The sequence below is a fragment of the Lingula anatina genome, chromosome 7 (assembly GCF_051362555.1).
Source record: "Lingula anatina isolate TDL-2025a chromosome 7, LinAna3.0, whole genome shotgun sequence".
Lineage (NCBI taxonomy): Eukaryota > Metazoa > Brachiopoda > Lingulata > Lingulida > Lingulidae > Lingula > Lingula anatina.
The window spans coordinates 21,970,424-21,988,848 of NC_141773.1; the positions used below are offsets into that span (position 1 = coordinate 21,970,424).

Sequence of the window (18,425 nt, forward strand, 5' to 3'; positions counted from 1 at the left end):
ACATCAGTGACCTTGACCTGTAGAGCACCTGGTGGGAATCCTTTAGTGTCTTTAAGCTGGACATCAGGGTGTCCAAGTGATACAAGGAGTGACCATTCCACCTCCAACACGGCAGAGATCAAACTTCAATTTACAGTACAAACCAGTCAACATCAGACCACCTGTGGTTGTCGTGCTACACATGCACAGGGAACACCTACGGCCAGGGAGAAAGATTTCACTTTTCTTGTAATACGTGCGTAGTGGTTTGTCTTTGATCTTTTTTAATTGAGTTTGATTTATAATTTGTATCTTTTGATGGTAGAAATACATGCTATTATACACAAAAGTTAGCAATATTTTTTTATTAAATGTTAACCATTTGTATTATAGTTACCTGTATTTTTTAGGAATTTTCCCTGTGATGGATTTTTTCCCCAATAAAATATCCAAGCTACATGTATGTTTTAAGCAGTGACATTCTGCTTGCTGTGAAATAGGTTTTTAATTGTCTTCTATGCAGTAATGTTAAAAAGCAACACTTTGTGTTACAGCTGTTTTCCTTTCTCTTTGTACACATCCAGATCCCCCAAACAGTGTGAGTGTCACACCAAGTCCTCCATTGCCATGGTTGGCGACAGGACAGAACCCAACCACCAATGCCCAGCTGACATGTTCAGCTACTGGTGGATATCCAACACCAACGTTGTCATGGCAACGTAACTCAGTGTCTGTGCCAGGGTCAGCTATGTACACTTTCCAGTCTGTAGAGATCAGTGAAAACCAAGTGGAATACAAGTGCCTGGCTTCAAATGAATACACTACAACAAATAGGGGGGGTCCTGTACAGAAAGCACTACAGCTTGACATTCAGTGTAAGTTAGAACATTGTCAAGTTGGCATCCTGATATGTGGCCATATCAAGGTGTGAACTTTCATAGGGAACATGTATGTTAAGATACTGTTACTAATTTGATTAAAAAAAATTTGGAAGACGTTATTTCTGCTCTTTTAACCAACATTTTTTTGTCACATGTTCATGTGTTAATGTATTTAAACGTCTGTGTTTTCACATTTATTTATAAGAATGAATAAAGTACTATTCATACTCCACATTTCCATAGACCACCCTATAGTCCAGGTCAGCGTCTCCCCCAGCAGTACCAGGAAGGTCAACGAGTCTGTTACTTTAATATGTACAGCACACGGCAACCCAACCGTCACTTCCTATAGATGGCAGAAAGGTAGCTGGACAACAGGACAAGCCAACCATACTATACAACAACTGACCAAGGATGATTCAGGACAGTATACCTGCACAGTAACAGCCAACTCAGCCAGGCATGGTGATCTCATCTCTACAAGGGATGTCACTCTCACTGTACAATGTAAGTTCAGTTCCGATGGAAATGCATGTTTACAGATCCAGCAAAACAATATGAAAAAATACTATAAGATAACCATATGCAAGTTAACCACTCCAAGTGCCTTTTACACATGTAGATCTTTGATAAAAATACCTGTATTTCTTTTCACATACCCATATTAATAATTTGTTCATTTTGATGTGTACAGTCCAAAACATTCCAATAACTTATTAGAAATGGATTTTTCATATGAAGAAAAATAATGCTGTCAAATATAATATCAGATTCTTTTGGTAATATATAGCCTGAAAAATCGGTGACATGTTTCCTTATTGTAGATCTCACAGTGACTTTCCCTGTTGTCCCAGAGCAGACTGAAGGAGACAACCTGTCTATGACGTGTACAGCACAAGGAGAACCTGGCGGAAACAACATACGATATCAGAAGTGGATGTTTCAGCCAACAGGAGGAGGTTCAGTTACAGACCTTGGCAATACCAGCAACAGATTGGTGAAACCTCGTATACAGTACACAGATGCTGGGGTTTACACGTGTACTGCAACCAACACGGTGTTCACAAAGGCTGCTTCTAGGAGTGTAATAGTTAGATGTAAGTTTAGTTTGTACATACAAACACACACATATATAGGGTGGTTTAAATCCCCCATGAGTGCCAGATTATAGCACGCAATAGAATAGAAAATAGACATAATAGTGGAAATCATTGCAGGGTCAAGGATGATGTTTCAAAATGGGACACTTGTTTTAAATGTTTGCTTAAAACTGAGACAGTTTTTGTGTGTGCATGTTAACCCCTTCAAGCAATCATAGACCCCATTCCCACAGATTTTAGATCGATCTGTCCCTGTGGGGAGTCTCACTAGATTACTGTCAGCTTAGCTGGCTTAAATGTCTGTCCCGCCTACTAAAAGCTGTAAGGGGGTAATTAACTTCCGTGCGCCATTGGCTGACAGCAATTTAGCGTGAACCCCCAGGGAGTTAGGTCGATCTAGTTGGATCGATCTAAATCTCTGGGAATGTGCTCATATTGTCCTAAAATGAATCTTAAAGGGATGTTGTTGGTTAGATTTATTGCACTTCTTTTGTCTTCTCTCTCTTTTTCCAAATATTTAAATAAAAAGTAGCAAAATGTATTTTCTAGACTCCCCAAAAGAAGACCCAAATAACAGAACTCAACGCAGAGTAAGTGGTGATATTGGGGAAACAAAGGCCTTGAGTGTCAATGTCATTGCTAACCCAAAGACAACTTCATTCACTTGGAAGAAAGAACAACAAATGGTCAATATAACATCCCAAAACCAAAATTTCTCATCCTCATTGCCAATACTGATAGATGAGAATAGCTATGGAAACTACACATGTGAAGTAACTAATGGGGTGAACGAGCCACTTGTTGTTCATTTTACACTGGATCGTTTAGGTAGGAGGAAAATTTATCTTCAACATCTTACCACCCAAGTCCCTTTTTATCGCACACTCAAAGTGTCTGTGCATTTGTCAGTCGTAACTGTCTTTAATTTCTTATTTTCAGGAATTAAATGTACTACTTCTTGTACCAATTGGTTTATTTTGCATGACCATTTGAATTAATATTATATTTTTACATGTAAAGAAGCTTAAAGGGTTAACAACTGTTGATTTTGGCCAAGAAAGGAATTTTCCTAGGTAAACAACAATTTTCCCATACTTACCAATGGTTATTGAATCTGTTTCGACATTCAAAGTTAGTCCATTATGTGTGTGTGTGTGTGTGTGTGTGTGTTTTGTCACTTTGCCCGATTGCAAGCTCAGATTCCATAATAATATGCTGTTTTGGTGGTAAAATAGAATTTATTATATTTCTTTGAGTTGTTTTCAATGAATTTATTTTGAAATAAGAATTTTATCTGAAGAGTTGTTTTCGCTTGAAGTGTTGTGAACATATAGATAGAGTATATAATATCATGGAATACTGATAATTAACAAAAATTTATTTTATGTTCATACCCAAAACTGAGAATGTGTAAGTGAGATATGAATTATCATATATAGACACTATGTGTCTGTATATATTCAGATCAACATAAGTGTCTGTCGATCTGTGCCATCACAGTTACTGTGATCATTTTTTTTTTTAAACTACCAAAACTACCAAACTGCTATTTCTTTACTTTGACTTCACTGAGTGGCTTTATTTGATACAGTGTCAAAGTCCTTCTGCATGTCAGCATGGCTGGAAAGTCTTCGCATTGTGGTCACACTGTATGTGTCTTCTGATCACTATTATGTGATAGATACAATACGAGTCGCCGAGCTCGGCGACGAGTGTTGTATCTGGCTTAAACCACGGCCTCTGATTGGCTACTACACTAGTAGTGCAACAGACCGTGGAACGCACTCGTACATGACGTGCTTGTATGTCGAATACAGCACGGTCGAGTCTTTTGTTCTACGCGCTAGCCGTGGTTTAAATGTTTGTCCATGCTGTCCGTGTCCACCACATCTGTTGTCCAAAATTTAGTTACTAACTAAACAAACTGCAGAACCATTTGCTTTAATTTACTAAATCAGTAATGTAATCATGTTTATGTCTAAAAACTGAGGTATAGCATCTCTGCCTCTCATATTATGAGTGATCAAGCTAAGTATGAAAGTTAAATGGAAGTTTGCTGATGATTTACTTACTATAATATTGTCAATATTGAATAAATTGTGTTCATTTGATAACAACCTCAGTTGATAAATTTATTCTGACCAATTTCTGTTGGAAATTAAATTCACTAAACTTTTTACATATAATTTATTAAAAGGAAAGCCAGACACTCCATCACACTTCCGAAACGTATCGTCGTCAGCCATATCTATCACCGTATCATGGAGAGCCGGTAATAATGGAGGACGTAGACAGGTGTTTACTCTTCAGTATAAGGTGGTAACTTCTGCTCAATGGCTGGTTATCTGGAACATCCCTGATCCTGGATTTGGACAAATTAAACAATACAAAATTATTGGATTGAAGGATGGCGTCACTTACAGTGTCCGATTACGAGCTGAGAATGAACTTGATGATACCAGTAGGAATGCTAGTGCATATACAGACATACTGGACATCAACACAAAAGGTTGTACACGTACATGTTAATAATTTCCATGTCATGCCAACAATGATTGTAGTCACACACACATACAAAACCACTTTAATTCCTAGAATAAATATGCTGCGTTTTCCCAGGTTATAACTTAGTTTCCCAGCTGTGCACAGGGTAGAAATAAATAACAAATCAGCTATATCACAATGTACATGCTGATGTATATTTAAAATACTGCTTTCTAAGTTTGAAATGTGCAGCGTGCCTGTTCATTATATGTGCATTTTAAGGATAAACTGGAAAAATACAAATTTAGTTACTAAGAAAATGAGACTTCACTAAGGGTTAGCTATGTTGCTATAGATTATGTTAGGGTTTAACAGGAAAAAGTTAGCTCACAGTTTTAAATGTACTGGTGATATTCATCGAAGACTGGCATGATTCTTTACCACTCTTGAGAAAAGTTAGACATAATTTGCTAGTTTATATATATATATATATATATATATATATATATATATATATATATATATATATATATATATATATATATATCCCTTGACATCAATTTAAAAAATAATTGCAAATTTGAGAAAAGAAATTCATTATGGTTTAGTCACTTTGTTTACTGGTATATACAGTATTATAATAACTATATAATAATTTGTTCATTTCAGTAAAGCCAATTCTCTCAAAGGAGCAACTCGAGGTTTCTATTACTGAAGGGGTAGCTACTGTTACGTGGAGGATAGAGTCAGGAGAGGAAGACATTACTGGTTTTAAAGTTGAATATTGTGTTAAGGATACAAATGACTGCTCTACATACGATGTCCCATATTCTAATGTTACATCAGCTGAGATAACATTACCAGATGACAGGGAGTATGAATTTGTTCTGCAGATATTTCAGGGTGAAGATTTGGTGGCAAATACTGCAAAGCAGGTAGAGACGACAAGTAAGTGTGGTTCTTGTAAGATTTATTTATATTATGGTTGTCATTTGATATCTCTCCTGCAATTAAAAAAATGTTTCTGAAAACCCGTAGGCACAGTGCACCAATCATGTACCAGGGTCATTTAAAGCATTAATGTCATTTTAGGGCAATAGTGTGTATTATTATCTGGTCTATAATTTGAGGGATTATAGGCTATTTATATTCACATAACATTTAAGTAGTTCAGTGAATGATCAGTAGACCATGTTCGTATAATCTATTTTTAAAAATGCGTAATAAATGTTCCCAGCTACCACCGCTGAAGAAAATGCAACGGAAATTATTGTCGGGATAGTCGCACCTGTTGCCTTGGTTACCATAGCTGTTGTTATCGTCGTTCTTTTCTGTAAAATAAGGTCTGGGAAAAAGAAAGGTTAGTGACCCCCTTTTAGACTCAGGGTGGAGATATAATTCAACGTAATTGTGCATTCTTTAGATAATTTTCACATGGATGCTAGTTTGAGGTTGCTATTTTACTGTGTCTTTTCGTGAAGTAGAATGAGTTAAATTGCATTGAATTGTGGTGGGTAATTTTGAGAGAAATAAATTATGGGAAAAATAAACTACCGTACATATAGAGTAGTTTATTTTAATAAATGTTTTTTTTCTAAGTAATAAAAAATATATTGAGATTATCTGTTGATGTTTTTTTTCAATTTTACTGTCATTAATGCCTTTGTAGGTGGATCGAATGCTCAGACGGTTAACGCCATCAAAATGGATGAGATAAAGGTGAGGTACAGGTATATACCGGGCGGAAATAAAGTAACTGGTATGATTAGGAAATTTTTGTGGGTTATGTTGTTATCCCATTGAATATTTATTTTTTTTTTAAATAAATTGCAGACTGCAGTTCTCCTGCATTGCCACTTTGGTCTTTGAAATTTTATTTTAGAATGCGACCTCATATGAGCTTTTTATTGGAAGACAGATGATAGATAGGATATTACAACACATGCTTTCTTTTCTAAGACACCTACCTGTGGCAAACTTGGACTGTACGAAACACCTTTGACCTGTACCCAAACCTCTTCAGAGTACACAGATTTACAGACAAACAAGGTGCTGGAATTCATAGTAGAACACATACACTGTATACAGTAAAGTGATATCATTCAGCTAAAATGTATGCCTACTGTTCATCCGATACGATTTATATTACCTAACAAACTTTATCATAAAATTTATTGTACTATATTAAACATAAGAGACTACATTTATGATTCATTACTGACATATAATCCTTGTGTCTATAACAGATATTTTTACAGTCTAATTACTTAGTTAAATTCCAGGTGAGCGAAGAATCTCCGTACACAGAACTACAACGTGATGTAGAAATACCGAGACGTAACATCAAGATATTAGAACAAATCGGCACGGGAGCTTTTGGATTTGTCTACAAGGGCAGTGTCTTTAATATGTACGAAAAGAATAAATGGACCCCAGTTGCCATTAAAACAACTAAAGGTAATAACTATATGTTGTCTTTCTGTTCGGTCTATTTTACGTAGATCTTGTTCTACTTTAATTTAACAACGATCTAATTATTTTTATTTTAGATGAAAAGGACGCAGTAGTTATCAGAGATCTGATGAATGAATTGAAAGTGATGTTGGAACTTTCTGCTCACCCCAATGTGGTTTCTCTTCTTGGATCCTGCACGCGTGACGGTGGTAAGCATACACATTACTGGAAATATCAACCATCGTGAACAATTCTACTTTTCAACCTTTGATGTTATATAAATCTGTATTCCCTGTGGTTATGCCTATATTAATACGTGATTATATGAAAATAGAAGCTGGCAATTGTATTTGATTACATTACCGACTAGTATACCTCTCTTATTGAGTTATTTGTTGTATATTTCGTGACTTAACTGATTGCATTTTATAGGAGTGCCTATGATTATAATGGAGTACCTGTCAAAAGGAGATCTACAGACATTTTTACGGAATGATCGCTCAATCAACAAAACGATTTACGGTAACTTACATGGCAACAGTTTGTCTTTGACATCACGTGACCTGATGAATTTCGCATTAGACGTAGCAAATGGCATGTCGTATTTGTCTTCAGTGGCCGTGAGTATTTTTACTTTTCTATAATTTTTTATTCATTTTTGTCTTAACAATATTGTTTCCTGAGAGCAAGAAATAATGAAGTTCAAGTAATCAAAATTGCACGACTACTTTCGTCCTTTCTGTGTCGTTTGTGCGACCTTGAAACTGGCAGCGCTGTAGTCGTAGAAAGGAGGCAATAGCATCGCTTTGGTTGCAAAATGGATGCTCAATGATCGTAAATTATTTTTTTTTACTCTCAAACGGAGCCTTTGTAAGGGATGCAGAAAAGACGCCGCCCAGTGTAAAGGGGTCTTTATTTATATGATGACAATAATAAAGCACAATTGTATATTTTGTTTGAATTTCATGTTATTAGTTTCATCATGTGCACAACAGTTCATAAATATGTGTATGACTCAAAAACAATATCTTCAGATTCTCCACCGAGATCTCGCTGCCAGGAACATTTTAGTGGCTGAAGACAAGACTTGCAAGATTTCGGATTTTGGCTTTGCCAAGGACGTGATTGAAAGCCACCAGTATGAAAGAAAGTCACAGGTAGCCTATTTCCACTGCGTGTTCTGTAAATGGCATTCAAGGACAAAGAAAAGTGGCATTTTGTAATACCGTATGCACTTTGGCAGCATCATCAATTACTTTAAGGTTCAAGAGTTTATGTCAATTAAAGATCAGCGCCAAAAATAATGTTTCGCTTACTTCAATTCCTAGGGTCGTTTACCAGTTCGTTGGATGTCTCCTGAAGCTTTGTATGACAACATATTTACCACACAGTCTGATGTCTGGGCGTATGGTGTACTTCTCTGGGAGATTGTCACACTGGGTATCTGTATTTTCCGTATCGATATGTGCGTCGATAATTCAAGAACATTGTAAATTTTATGGTACTCCAGCTAGTTTTTCCCGAGCTTGAATCGCAGTGAATTCTTAGTTTCTTCTTCTTGAAACCTTAATTTTTTTACACCTGTGCTTGGTGCTGGTAGAGGGGGTCATAAATTGTGACCCTGGAATCATAAACTACAATTTAGCTGGCCCTAGTGGCGGTTGAAAATTTTCGGTTGCATCGGATCTGACACTCTTGCTGTTTTACAAAAAATATAGAAATATTTTAGAGCTGTTCAAATTGCAGGCTCCAGTCCCTATCCCGGTATGTCAGCCAAGCAGGTGATGGAAGCTATAACTGAAGGATACCGGATGCCACAACCACCACACTGTTCACAGGATATGTAAGTATATATACAGTGTAGCGCACAGTCTATATCCCAATGTGTCAGCCAATCAGGTGATGGACGCTACATCTGGTGGATACCGTATGCCACAACCACCACACTATTCACAAGATAGGTACCCTGTAAGTATATTCACATAGTCCATGTAATCCGCGACACTTGCATGGTACATGTACCTTTTTGTGAAGTCTATAGATACGTGTTTTAATGCGACATGAACTTTCAGTGATAGATAGAAGCACTAGGGATTCCTCTTTTTACTGATGCTAAAAATTCTAAAGTAGTTCTAGTAACGTACGCATGAAAAGCAATGGAAGTATACACGCGGTAATTACAAATGTACATCACCCAGGTTTACATATCTTTATTTCATCTTGTAAAGAAATAATAAAGGTGGCAATAAAGGGAGTAAGTTGATTGAAGAGGCACAAACACACACGACTTATTAATATGAAGGAAGTGGCAAGCAAGTAAAATAAACATTTTGATAGTGGTACACCAGATAAATCTAGCTGCAGTTTGAAGATATTGCCATCATACGATCTCCTTTGCCAGGAAGGTTGTGAAACGAGCTGGCAGGAATAACAAAGTTAAACACGTAATGCGAAAGCGGCCTCCCATTTTTTTACTGAAAGCTTACTGGGAAATTAAATATTGCTAGTTAAGTTTCAATTAGTCAATTGAAGGTCGTACAATCTTCATCAAATTTTTAAAATGCAATGGATATTTCGGTATCCACAAACACGGAGAGTGTAGATTAAGTCAACAGATGACTGTGGTATTATGTAAAAGATAATATCTCTATAAAAGGCTCACTGGCTCCCCAGTGATTTTAATTGACCTTCACACAGGTGAACCAATTATCTTACCTGCTCTAGAGCCATCCGACCTTTTTATCTAGATATCGCATCACCATATTATTACTGAGAATCTCTATAATGACTATTTAATAGAGGGTATTGGTAGATTTTCCTCAGCGTTTCCTAAATGACACGTGTCACTCAAAGTAATACTTTGGCTGCACGTTGCATAAAGCGTCAAACGATAACGGGCCCTTGTACACCACCAACCATTACATTAATTTAATATCCTTCAGATGAAAGTAGTATAAAACTGGAAGGAAACGGGAAACTTGTCTTTCGAAAAGTAATAAGGGATGCAGACGGCAACGATGTGAGTGAAGCTAGGAAGCTTAAGCCTAAAGCAAAACATCCTTACAAAGTTCACGTCTGGGCTGGTATGTAATATATTTTCAAGTCACGCTGTCATGTTCATAACATTAGCGTTAATAGATTTAATCGATTGCGATCGATGTACAACTTAATTACAGAAACAACTGATGACGAAGAACGTACGTTGTCTTTTATTTTTTACCAATATATACATGTTTTTGGATAACGTATTGTGATTGATGCTTACATAATAGCACTTAAGTATATAGTATTCACAAGCACACTGTAAAACAACACTATTTCATTAAGTAAACTTCGTTTCAGGCATTTCAAAACGGGGCTGCACTGACCATTGCCATCTTCGGTGGTATTCTCGACGCCGAATTTTTTGTGGAGATATTACGGGATTATCTGGTCCCATTCATTAGGGATAAAATGCCTCATAAGCATAGATTCATGCAGGATAATGATCCTAAGCACACAAGCAGAGTAGCACAACAGTTTATTGAGGAAATGGTATCAACTGGTTCAAAACGCCACCGGAGAGTCCGGACCTAAACCCAATCGAGAATTTGTGGGCCTCTCTAAAGCACTATCTCAGAAAATTAAAGCCGAAGAAGAAGGACGATTTAGTGGCCGGAATTCAGAGTTTTTGGCAGACAGTCACTAGAGACAAGTGTGTGAAATATATTAATCATATCTTTAAAGTGATGCCGGTGGTCATAGAAAGAGAGGGGAGAGCATCTGGTTATTGAAAAAGTGATTTCTTTGTTTATGTATAGCGATTTATTTATTCGCAGCGGTTTATTCATTTATTTATAAAATCATCATTTATTAATTGTATTATTTTAATAATTTATCTTTTTATTTAAAGCTTTATACCATTTATTTATTTATTCATTCATTTGATCCTTAATGCCATTTATTTATTTACTTAATTCTTTAAATTATTTATTTTTTTTTTAAATCATACATTTATTTATTTATTTAGTCTTTCACTTATTTATCCTTTTACGGATTATTTTGTATAAAATGTGACTTAATGTAATACTTGACGCATCACGACAGTTTGTTATGTGAATAAATTGTTTAAATAATATTGCTTTCTTTGTTATTTCTAAACTTTATCTATTTTCACACAGGTCGCGATGATGGAAATTTATGTACGGAGCATCTTTAAACTTCAAAACTTTTTTGTCATCAACTGTGAAATATAGAAAATGCTATTCAATGCTTTTTCCTCATTCATTATCATTCATAATTATAAATATTATTTTCATTTAGAGTTTTGAGACAGAGTGATCATGCTGATTCACGATGCTGATGCTAATGCATGTTAATCAAATTCAATTTTTGACTACGGAACATTTCAAATTGCATGAATTAACTGATACCAAATTAAACTATCAGTTTGCTAGCAACACTTCAAACATGATCAGCTGCGCGTGCCAAGCTAGTGAACAAAAGGACGCTACGGGAGACGGTTTAGTGGCACGCGTTAGCATGGGTTTTAGCCTCTTCAAGCTATAATCCTATCGCCGCAACAAACAACAGGGCCCCTCTGGCTGATGTATCCTGCTGTTAATTACACCTAGTTACAGCGGATTGTCGCGCTCGCGCTGGACCACAGAAACCAGCGTCATGGGGTTCACTCGTATTAAGTATTGTGTTATTCCACCTAAGCTATTGTGTTTGTGCGTTCGAATTTTGAAGGGATTTATACGGCCCTCCATTGTTTGTTCGCCCCCTTCTATTCACAAGATAGGGATTAAAACATTTCGAACGTTGTTACACCGGTGTACAACGGAAACAAAATTATTCCGACCACTGTAAGTATATTCACATAGTCCATGTCCCTCTCTACCACTCAGGGAGGTCATGGAGGTAACGGGTACCTCACGTATAGTTACCATGCTGCTTACCGGATAGATATATATGCATCTTAACGGCATATAGATAATAGTAAAGTATGTTATTTCCACACCGACATATCTGCATCGGTCTATCACGAGATTATGTATACATGTACAGTGCTCACATATTACGTATCGCATGCTGTAACTATACAATCTTATACATAAATCCAGTCAATGATGTGTCTGGGAGTATACACATACAAAATTACAGTATACAAAATATGTTTGGAGTTTGATATGGCTGCATCATAAATGAAATAGTTGCTTTACTCGTACTGCGCATTGTGTGTGATTAATTGTAATTACATTAGCATGAATCCTGTACAACATACCAGTATATATCGTTTTCTTTCAGGTACAACATAATGCTGTCTTGTTGGGAGGAAGATCCGCGTTCAAGGCCAACGTTCCAATCCATTACAAATACACTAAGTCACTTGATGTCTGTAAACTATGACGTCTTGACGCTAGGGAAATTTGAAGAGATGCTCTACGAAGATATTGATCTTTTCAAACCCGACGAAAAGTGCTAAGGAATGTTAGAATACTTAAGTGTTTGCTTTATTTAGCACAAACTCTATAGTGAGGGATGGACAGAATCTGTACCTTCCTTTATTTCATAAAACTTTTAAATATGGTATGATAAACTTTTTTTACAGACACACGGAACCAAATGTTCTCCGCAAATTACAATGTCTCAACCTTGAGGAAATTTAAACGAAGACTGTACGTAGATCTCGATCATCAAGCGGACGAAAATGGCTAAGAAATATTTTACCTTACTTTTTTATTTGTTAATTTAGATAATTAAGGCGTACCTTATATTGCAGGGAAAATTATGAATCCTAATCCAAATTGAATTGTCCCTTGTTTTGCCCGTAAAAAAATAAACTGTGCATCTATCAGCATTCATTACAAGTTATGCAGTGTGGGAATAGTTGTTACCTCTTCAGAAGAAATGGAAAATGTAGTTTGAGAAGGCGGGAAATGCGTTATTAGTTTCTAAAAACTCCATCGACAGGCAAAGGTGATCTTTATATATTTTTGAAAAGAATCGCTGTAGTAGATAATTGCTTCTATTTGTAAGCTTAAATTCAAAGAATTTTATGAATATAATCAGTTGTTCGCTTTTTTTTCACTGTGATCACGAAACGTGATGTTAATCAAAAGATAAAATAGTAGAAACCTTATATACATTAGCTTGGTCAATAAATGCAGTTGCATTACTTCAGTTAGAGAGACAAGATGAGATAGATTACTGTTTATACTGTATAAACTAGAAAAGTATCAAAATAAATGACAGGAATATGTATTATGATTATTGACCAAACTGCAATTTGACAATTTTTATTATTGTATAATAAAATGCAAAAGAATGTATTAATTTTGCTTTGTAAAGCATATCTCGATATATATATGTCTGTACATCTGCCATTTCAGAATTTTACTATATTGGTAGACAAAGATGTGAGGATTCTATGCATATTTTACAGAAATGCATTTTTCATTCATTTACCGAAATTAGCTTTTTGTTTTAAATTTTGTCCGTCAACTCATGGACAAAATAAAAATCCAAATGGATATAAATCGACTTATAATTAATCTAAAGTTGAGCTTTATATTGCCTTATTGGCATCTTGGCTAGAAGAGTCACCATCATTAGCAAGGCAAAATTGATTATAATCTGAGGGGTTCAATGATACAATTACAATAGCTAGGCACTTGATAAATTGGATACCAAGAGAGGCGGTATGAGAGACTATCGAGAATGATGGGTCATCGCCTTGCATCTTCTGGGCAATTTTCTACGTCCAGTGGTGAGTGTAAGCAAATATCCTTTCTCCAAGCAGGTGAAAGCCCGGTGTTAATCAGACTTTCCAGGTTGGGAAATTAAAGACACAATGAAAGAGATAAATATCAGTTTAGACCAAAGGATTTGAATAATGAATAAGTATATGCGTAATGCAAATGAATTAGGGGGCAAATAAAATATTAATAGGAAATAAAGTCAATAAAAAGTTGATGATTTTGTTCCTATGCTCTATCTTCAACTTCCGATAATTATACAGTTAACCACTTGGTCAGTAAGCAGTATAATGTTATCTTATGACCATTAGTATTCGTTTTCTTTTAATTGTGAATTTTATAAATTTGTAAAGTCTATAGAACATGCGTTGGATTTTAGACTATAAAATTTATTATTATTATTATTATTATTATTATTATTATTATTATTATTATTATTTTCAAGAAGCCTAGAATAACATAACTGAAAAGACATCTTAAATAATCACAAATATAATATCATACAACAACATAACGTTATAATGTTTTATTCAAATCCCATTCCACAATCCTCTGCCTTTTTGGCTTGTATCCTGTGTCAAATAATTGCATACGCTGATCTTGGTGCTATTTTTATAACGAGGTTAAAATTGTGCTACTTATCAGTAAGATCAGGTCAATCAACGCCAGGATGAGGAAGTAGCTGGCAGTATTTCTTAAACCCAAATAGTTAACATTGGGAGGCAGGGACACTACGCTTATGATATACCAGTAGCGCATTTGTCATCATCAACTATATTGTTGTCCAGGATTAGCGACCAGTGACTTTCTATCATGCATCCTGTTGAACAGGTAGGTTTTGTGTCCATTAATATCAAGTTGAATCTTAAAAACGCAGTACTCCAGTTTGCATTAACATTACACCGATATTATATCCAGAATTACAAACACAATTGCTCCAGTGCTTGTTTACTATCCATTACATTACTTAGTGACATATATATGAAGATGTGATGTTAACGTTAGACTGGCTATCTTTATTGCCAAGCCTTAATAGTATTTGTGTACACATTTATAAAGCACACAGCATAAGCAACAACATGCCCTTTAGTCTGATATCAGCACAAAATTCGGGATAAACACAGCGCTTAAATAACTTTTAATAACATAATAGAAAATTTGATCGTAATGTTCTGCAGTGGTTTAAATTTTTAGATACGAATTCATTTGCTAAATATGAAATGATAATCCCTTTTTATCGTAATGGTATATATGTATGTCCAACCCTATTTCTATAGAAAATGGTATTGGTCACGGTATTGGTGACCACCACCATCTTTTTTGTTTCAGAAAAACATGGCAAATGTCTATCGGCATCTGGCAGCAGAACTTATATTGGTGTTCGGTATTGTCAGCATAACAGGTTAATGAAAAGAAAATGTAGACTGATGTCATAAAAATTACCGATTTTAAGCCCAAAGGCATGATTTTGTCTTTCACAACAGATATTCACTTTAAAGAGAAACGAAAAGCACACTTATGCTATCAACAGTTCAACAAATGTAAGCTGTATTGCACAAACTTCCTGTTGTAAGCAAAGAAAGATTAATAGACAACTTATACTTAAAGAAAGTTTGAACACCTGTCATTGCTTAGTGTAAAACTGCAACCAAGCATGCTTCCAATTCCAGGTAAAATTTTCTTACAACACATACCATTACAGGTGCAGTGCCATGTGATGACGTCATCAGTGTTACCCTACCCTCATCGTATTACGTACGCACTGGAGACAGTGTCACACTGCAGTGTACATTTACTGCTGCTGAAGCTGCATTTATACACCAGGTGAAGTGGCAGTGGAATTCACAGGAATATGAGCTAGATATTATCAGAGGTATCAGGACAACTGTTCTACAGCCACCGTGGAACGGAAGGTTGTCTTTCCAGCCTCCAGCCTCACTTGTCATCAGTGGTGTCACTGCAGCAGATGCTGGGGCCTACACATGTGGGGTGAAGATACTAATCATAAACCCTGCAATTTGTGCTCCAGCAAGCACTCAGTTCATCACTAAAAGAACAGTTCTTTCTGTTTTGGGTAAATAATGTAATTTATATAGCTACATGACTATCACCGTTTGAGAAAGTTAACTTAAAGCTTATGAATATGAAAATAGTGGAGCAAAAATGTCCATTAGCTTGGTAGTTGGATCATAAATGAAAATGTAAAATTAAACGAATAAGAAATATGAAGTTTGATAATAATTCTACCAAATCAACTTAACACTGAGGGATCACATGAGATGTGACGTAGCCATCACGTGTCCAGGTTTAAAAGCGCATGCATGCACCAATGTATGCATGCACAACAAATTCCAGGGCAGGGTGGGATGGGCATGTGATCCCTCAGTGTTAAGTTGATTTGGTAGAATTATTATCAAACGTCATATTTCATATTCGTTTTATTTTACATTCTACCAAATCAACAACACTGAGGAATTCCATGAGATTTTAGAGATGATACTTTTTTGCATGTGCATGGTTGATGTAAAATCCATTCATGATGCATCTTATTTTATTTTGTGAAATAAAATATTACTGGTTGATATGATGGAGTTCTACCATCAAATGTAAAATACCCAAATCATGTGGGTAAAGCAACATTGCATTCAGTAGAAATGAAGAACAACAACTAATAATGGGTTTTTGAAATATATTGTAGAACTTAAACTTGATATACAGTAGTTGATTACATGAGAAGTAGTTATCTACTCTTCCAAATTTCAAAGAATGTAAGCTGTAACAAACTGGTACAGCAGTTTTCTCACTTCATAAATAAAGTGATATCAAAGAAATTAAACTTTTATATTTTCAATTTATCTAAAAATGTTGAAGCATTGGTCCAACCAGCACATTTAATAATCTCTGACACTGACACCCCTGTCGCCTTTGCTGCAGTGGTGGAAGCAGCTCTAGTTGAATGTGCTTGAAAGGTTTTAATATCAATTCCGGATAGCTTCAATACAGTTATTGTCCACCTTCTAATGGTTTCTCTTGATACTGCCTTGTAAGGCTTGACAGTACTAATGAAGAACTCATTACTTTGTCTCAGTGGTTTAGTAACTTCAATATATCTACTCATGGTTTTTACCAAACAACTTTTCATCACCATATGCTTTAATTATGGTGTCCTTAAGTCGAAACCCTGGTCTAGAGGTTTTTGAAAGTTCACTATAAGTGATTTTTATTCCACTTTCTTTTATGAAAATGTCACTGAGAAGTAAAGAATGAATAGTTTGTCCTCTCTGAGATGTAAGTAACGATAACAACATAACAAGTTTCATATATAGATTCAAAAGACTCAATTCTTCCAGTGGAAAAGGACTTTGCAAGTATTTCAGTACATCTCCTAAACCCCCAAGTATGAATAGTATTAACTTGAGTTGGTTTTATGTTAAAAACTCCTTTCATGAACTTTTAAACTAATAGATTAACATAAATCACTGTTTTTCCACTAAGAGAAGCAAGACTTGATATGGCTGATCGAGCTGTATTAATAACCCTTTGTCCATTACATGTTGGAGAAAATTGACTACTTCTGGGGCAGATGGGCTAAATGAATCAATGTTGAATTCGCCACAAAATAACATCCATCTTTTGATATATGACCAATATTGTTTTTGAGTGGAATGTCTCCATGCTCCTGAGATAGTTGTGATAGCGTTTCCTGATAATTTTTTCTGTTGCAACTGTTGCCTAATAAGCGAAAACATCCCAACCACATTTTGCTGAGAGGATGCTTCCGAGATAGATCTGCGGACATCCTTAGGGTCTCTTTCCTCCTGGGAATGATAAATTATTGTGCCACTATCAACTTCAGTAGCTTTGGAAACCAACTTTGAGCGGCCCATACCAGTGCAATTAATATCTTCTTCAATACTTATCCTATAACGCTGAAAGGAGGAAAAATATACAAAATTTATTTCTCAATGAACAATAAATGCATCAATTGCAATTGCATTGGGATCTGGTACATAGGCTACATACTTAGGTAACTGTTTGTCAATTCTTGAAGCAAACATGTCTACTGCTACTTGACTGTCTAATGAAAATATTGTTTGTATATTCTGAAAGATTTTTGTGTTTAATATCTATTCCAAGTCATCATTCAATTTTCTGAGTAAATGATCTGCTTGAAAATTCTACACATCTGGTAAATGTATAGCTTGAAGATTAATGTGGCGTGCCATGCACCATTCCCAAATATTACGGGTAAGAGAAAAAAGTTCAGATTTTCGTCCTCCTATATTATTAAATAGGATACTGCTACCATGTAGTCCATTTCCAGTCTGATAGCAGTATGTCTGACAGTTTTACAATGTGATTGTACAGTTAAGTATGCAGCTTTAAGTTCCAAAAAAAATTATGTGGCATGTTTTCTTTGAAGAAGACCAATGTCCCCCTGTTTTTTTTCATTTGTGTTATACATTATTCCTCCTCATCCTGTACCTGAACTATCAGTTTGAAAGGTAAGTGCGGGGCTTTCTGTTGAATACGTTTAAAACTGGTTTCAATGTGATAGATCCACCATTGCAAATCTCCAATCATTTTCTCATTTACTTGGAATTTTGCATCAAAATTCCCACAATGCTCTTTGAGTAAAATCTCCTTTTCTATTTCTAAAGGCTTATAATACAGAGGGGCATATGCTACCCCAGGCTCATCAGCCACTAATTTTCCTATAAGATGAGCCAGTTCACGAATGCTAATGAGTTTTTTCTTGGAAAATTCTAATCCCCTGGCACATTTCA

General features: G+C 35.6%; 3 protein-coding genes and 1 pseudogene across 4 annotated transcripts; all 4 read left to right on the plus strand.

Moving 5' to 3' along the window:
- The first annotated feature begins 297 nt into the window (after positions 1 to 297).
- LOC147760888 (kin of IRRE-like protein 1) lies at positions 298 to 2,031 on the plus strand. The gene is made up of 4 exons (XM_087018102.1): positions 298 to 328; positions 564 to 854; positions 1,104 to 1,367; positions 1,685 to 2,031. Exons 1-4 carry the CDS (start codon positions 298 to 300, stop codon positions 2,029 to 2,031), a joined length of 933 nt encoding a protein of 310 aa, XP_086874228.1.
- Positions 2,032 to 6,992: 4,961 nt separating this feature from the next.
- LOC147760889 (tyrosine kinase receptor Cad96Ca pseudogene) lies at positions 6,993 to 8,121 on the plus strand (annotated as a pseudogene). The gene is made up of 3 exons (XR_015335518.1): positions 6,993 to 7,107; positions 7,331 to 7,518; positions 7,933 to 8,121. The product of XR_015335518.1 is annotated as a tyrosine kinase receptor Cad96Ca pseudogene (transcript).
- A 112-nt stretch (positions 8,122 to 8,233) lies between these two features.
- LOC106159857 (tyrosine-protein kinase receptor Tie-1) lies at positions 8,234 to 13,212 on the plus strand. The gene is made up of 3 exons (XM_087016479.1): positions 8,234 to 8,338; positions 8,645 to 8,741; positions 12,188 to 13,212. Exons 1-3 carry the CDS (start codon positions 8,248 to 8,250, stop codon positions 12,363 to 12,365), a joined length of 366 nt encoding a protein of 121 aa, XP_086872605.1. The 5' UTR covers positions 8,234 to 8,247; the 3' UTR covers positions 12,366 to 13,212.
- A 1,039-nt stretch (positions 13,213 to 14,251) lies between these two features.
- LOC147760890 (uncharacterized) lies at positions 14,252 to 15,948 on the plus strand. The gene is made up of 3 exons (XM_087018502.1): positions 14,252 to 14,469; positions 14,968 to 15,040; positions 15,341 to 15,948. Exons 1-3 carry the CDS (start codon positions 14,452 to 14,454, stop codon positions 15,718 to 15,720), a joined length of 471 nt encoding a protein of 156 aa, XP_086874628.1. The 5' UTR covers positions 14,252 to 14,451; the 3' UTR covers positions 15,721 to 15,948.
- Positions 15,949 to 18,425: the final 2,477 nt, after the last annotated feature.

Coding starts and splice junctions, on each gene's coding strand:
- LOC147760888 (XM_087018102.1), top strand. CDS start 298: ATGGTAGAAATACATGCTATTATACACAAAA. Junction 329..563: donor ACATGCTATTATACACAAAA/GTTAGCAATATT, acceptor GTACACATCCAG/ATCCCCCAAACAGTGTGAGT. Junction 1,368..1,684: donor TGTCACTCTCACTGTACAAT/GTAAGTTCAGTT, acceptor TCCTTATTGTAG/ATCTCACAGTGACTTTCCCT.
- LOC106159857 (XM_087016479.1), top strand. CDS start 8,248: ATGTCTCCTGAAGCTTTGTATGACAACATATTTACCACACAGTCTGAT. Junction 8,339..8,644: donor CTGGGAGATTGTCACACTGG/GTATCTGTATTT, acceptor TTCAAATTGCAG/GCTCCAGTCCCTATCCCGGT. Junction 8,742..12,187: donor CCACACTGTTCACAGGATAT/GTAAGTATATAT, acceptor GTTTTCTTTCAG/GTACAACATAATGCTGTCTT.
- LOC147760890 (XM_087018502.1), top strand. Junction 15,041..15,340: donor CGGTATTGTCAGCATAACAG/GTTAATGAAAAG, acceptor ATACCATTACAG/GTGCAGTGCCATGTGATGAC.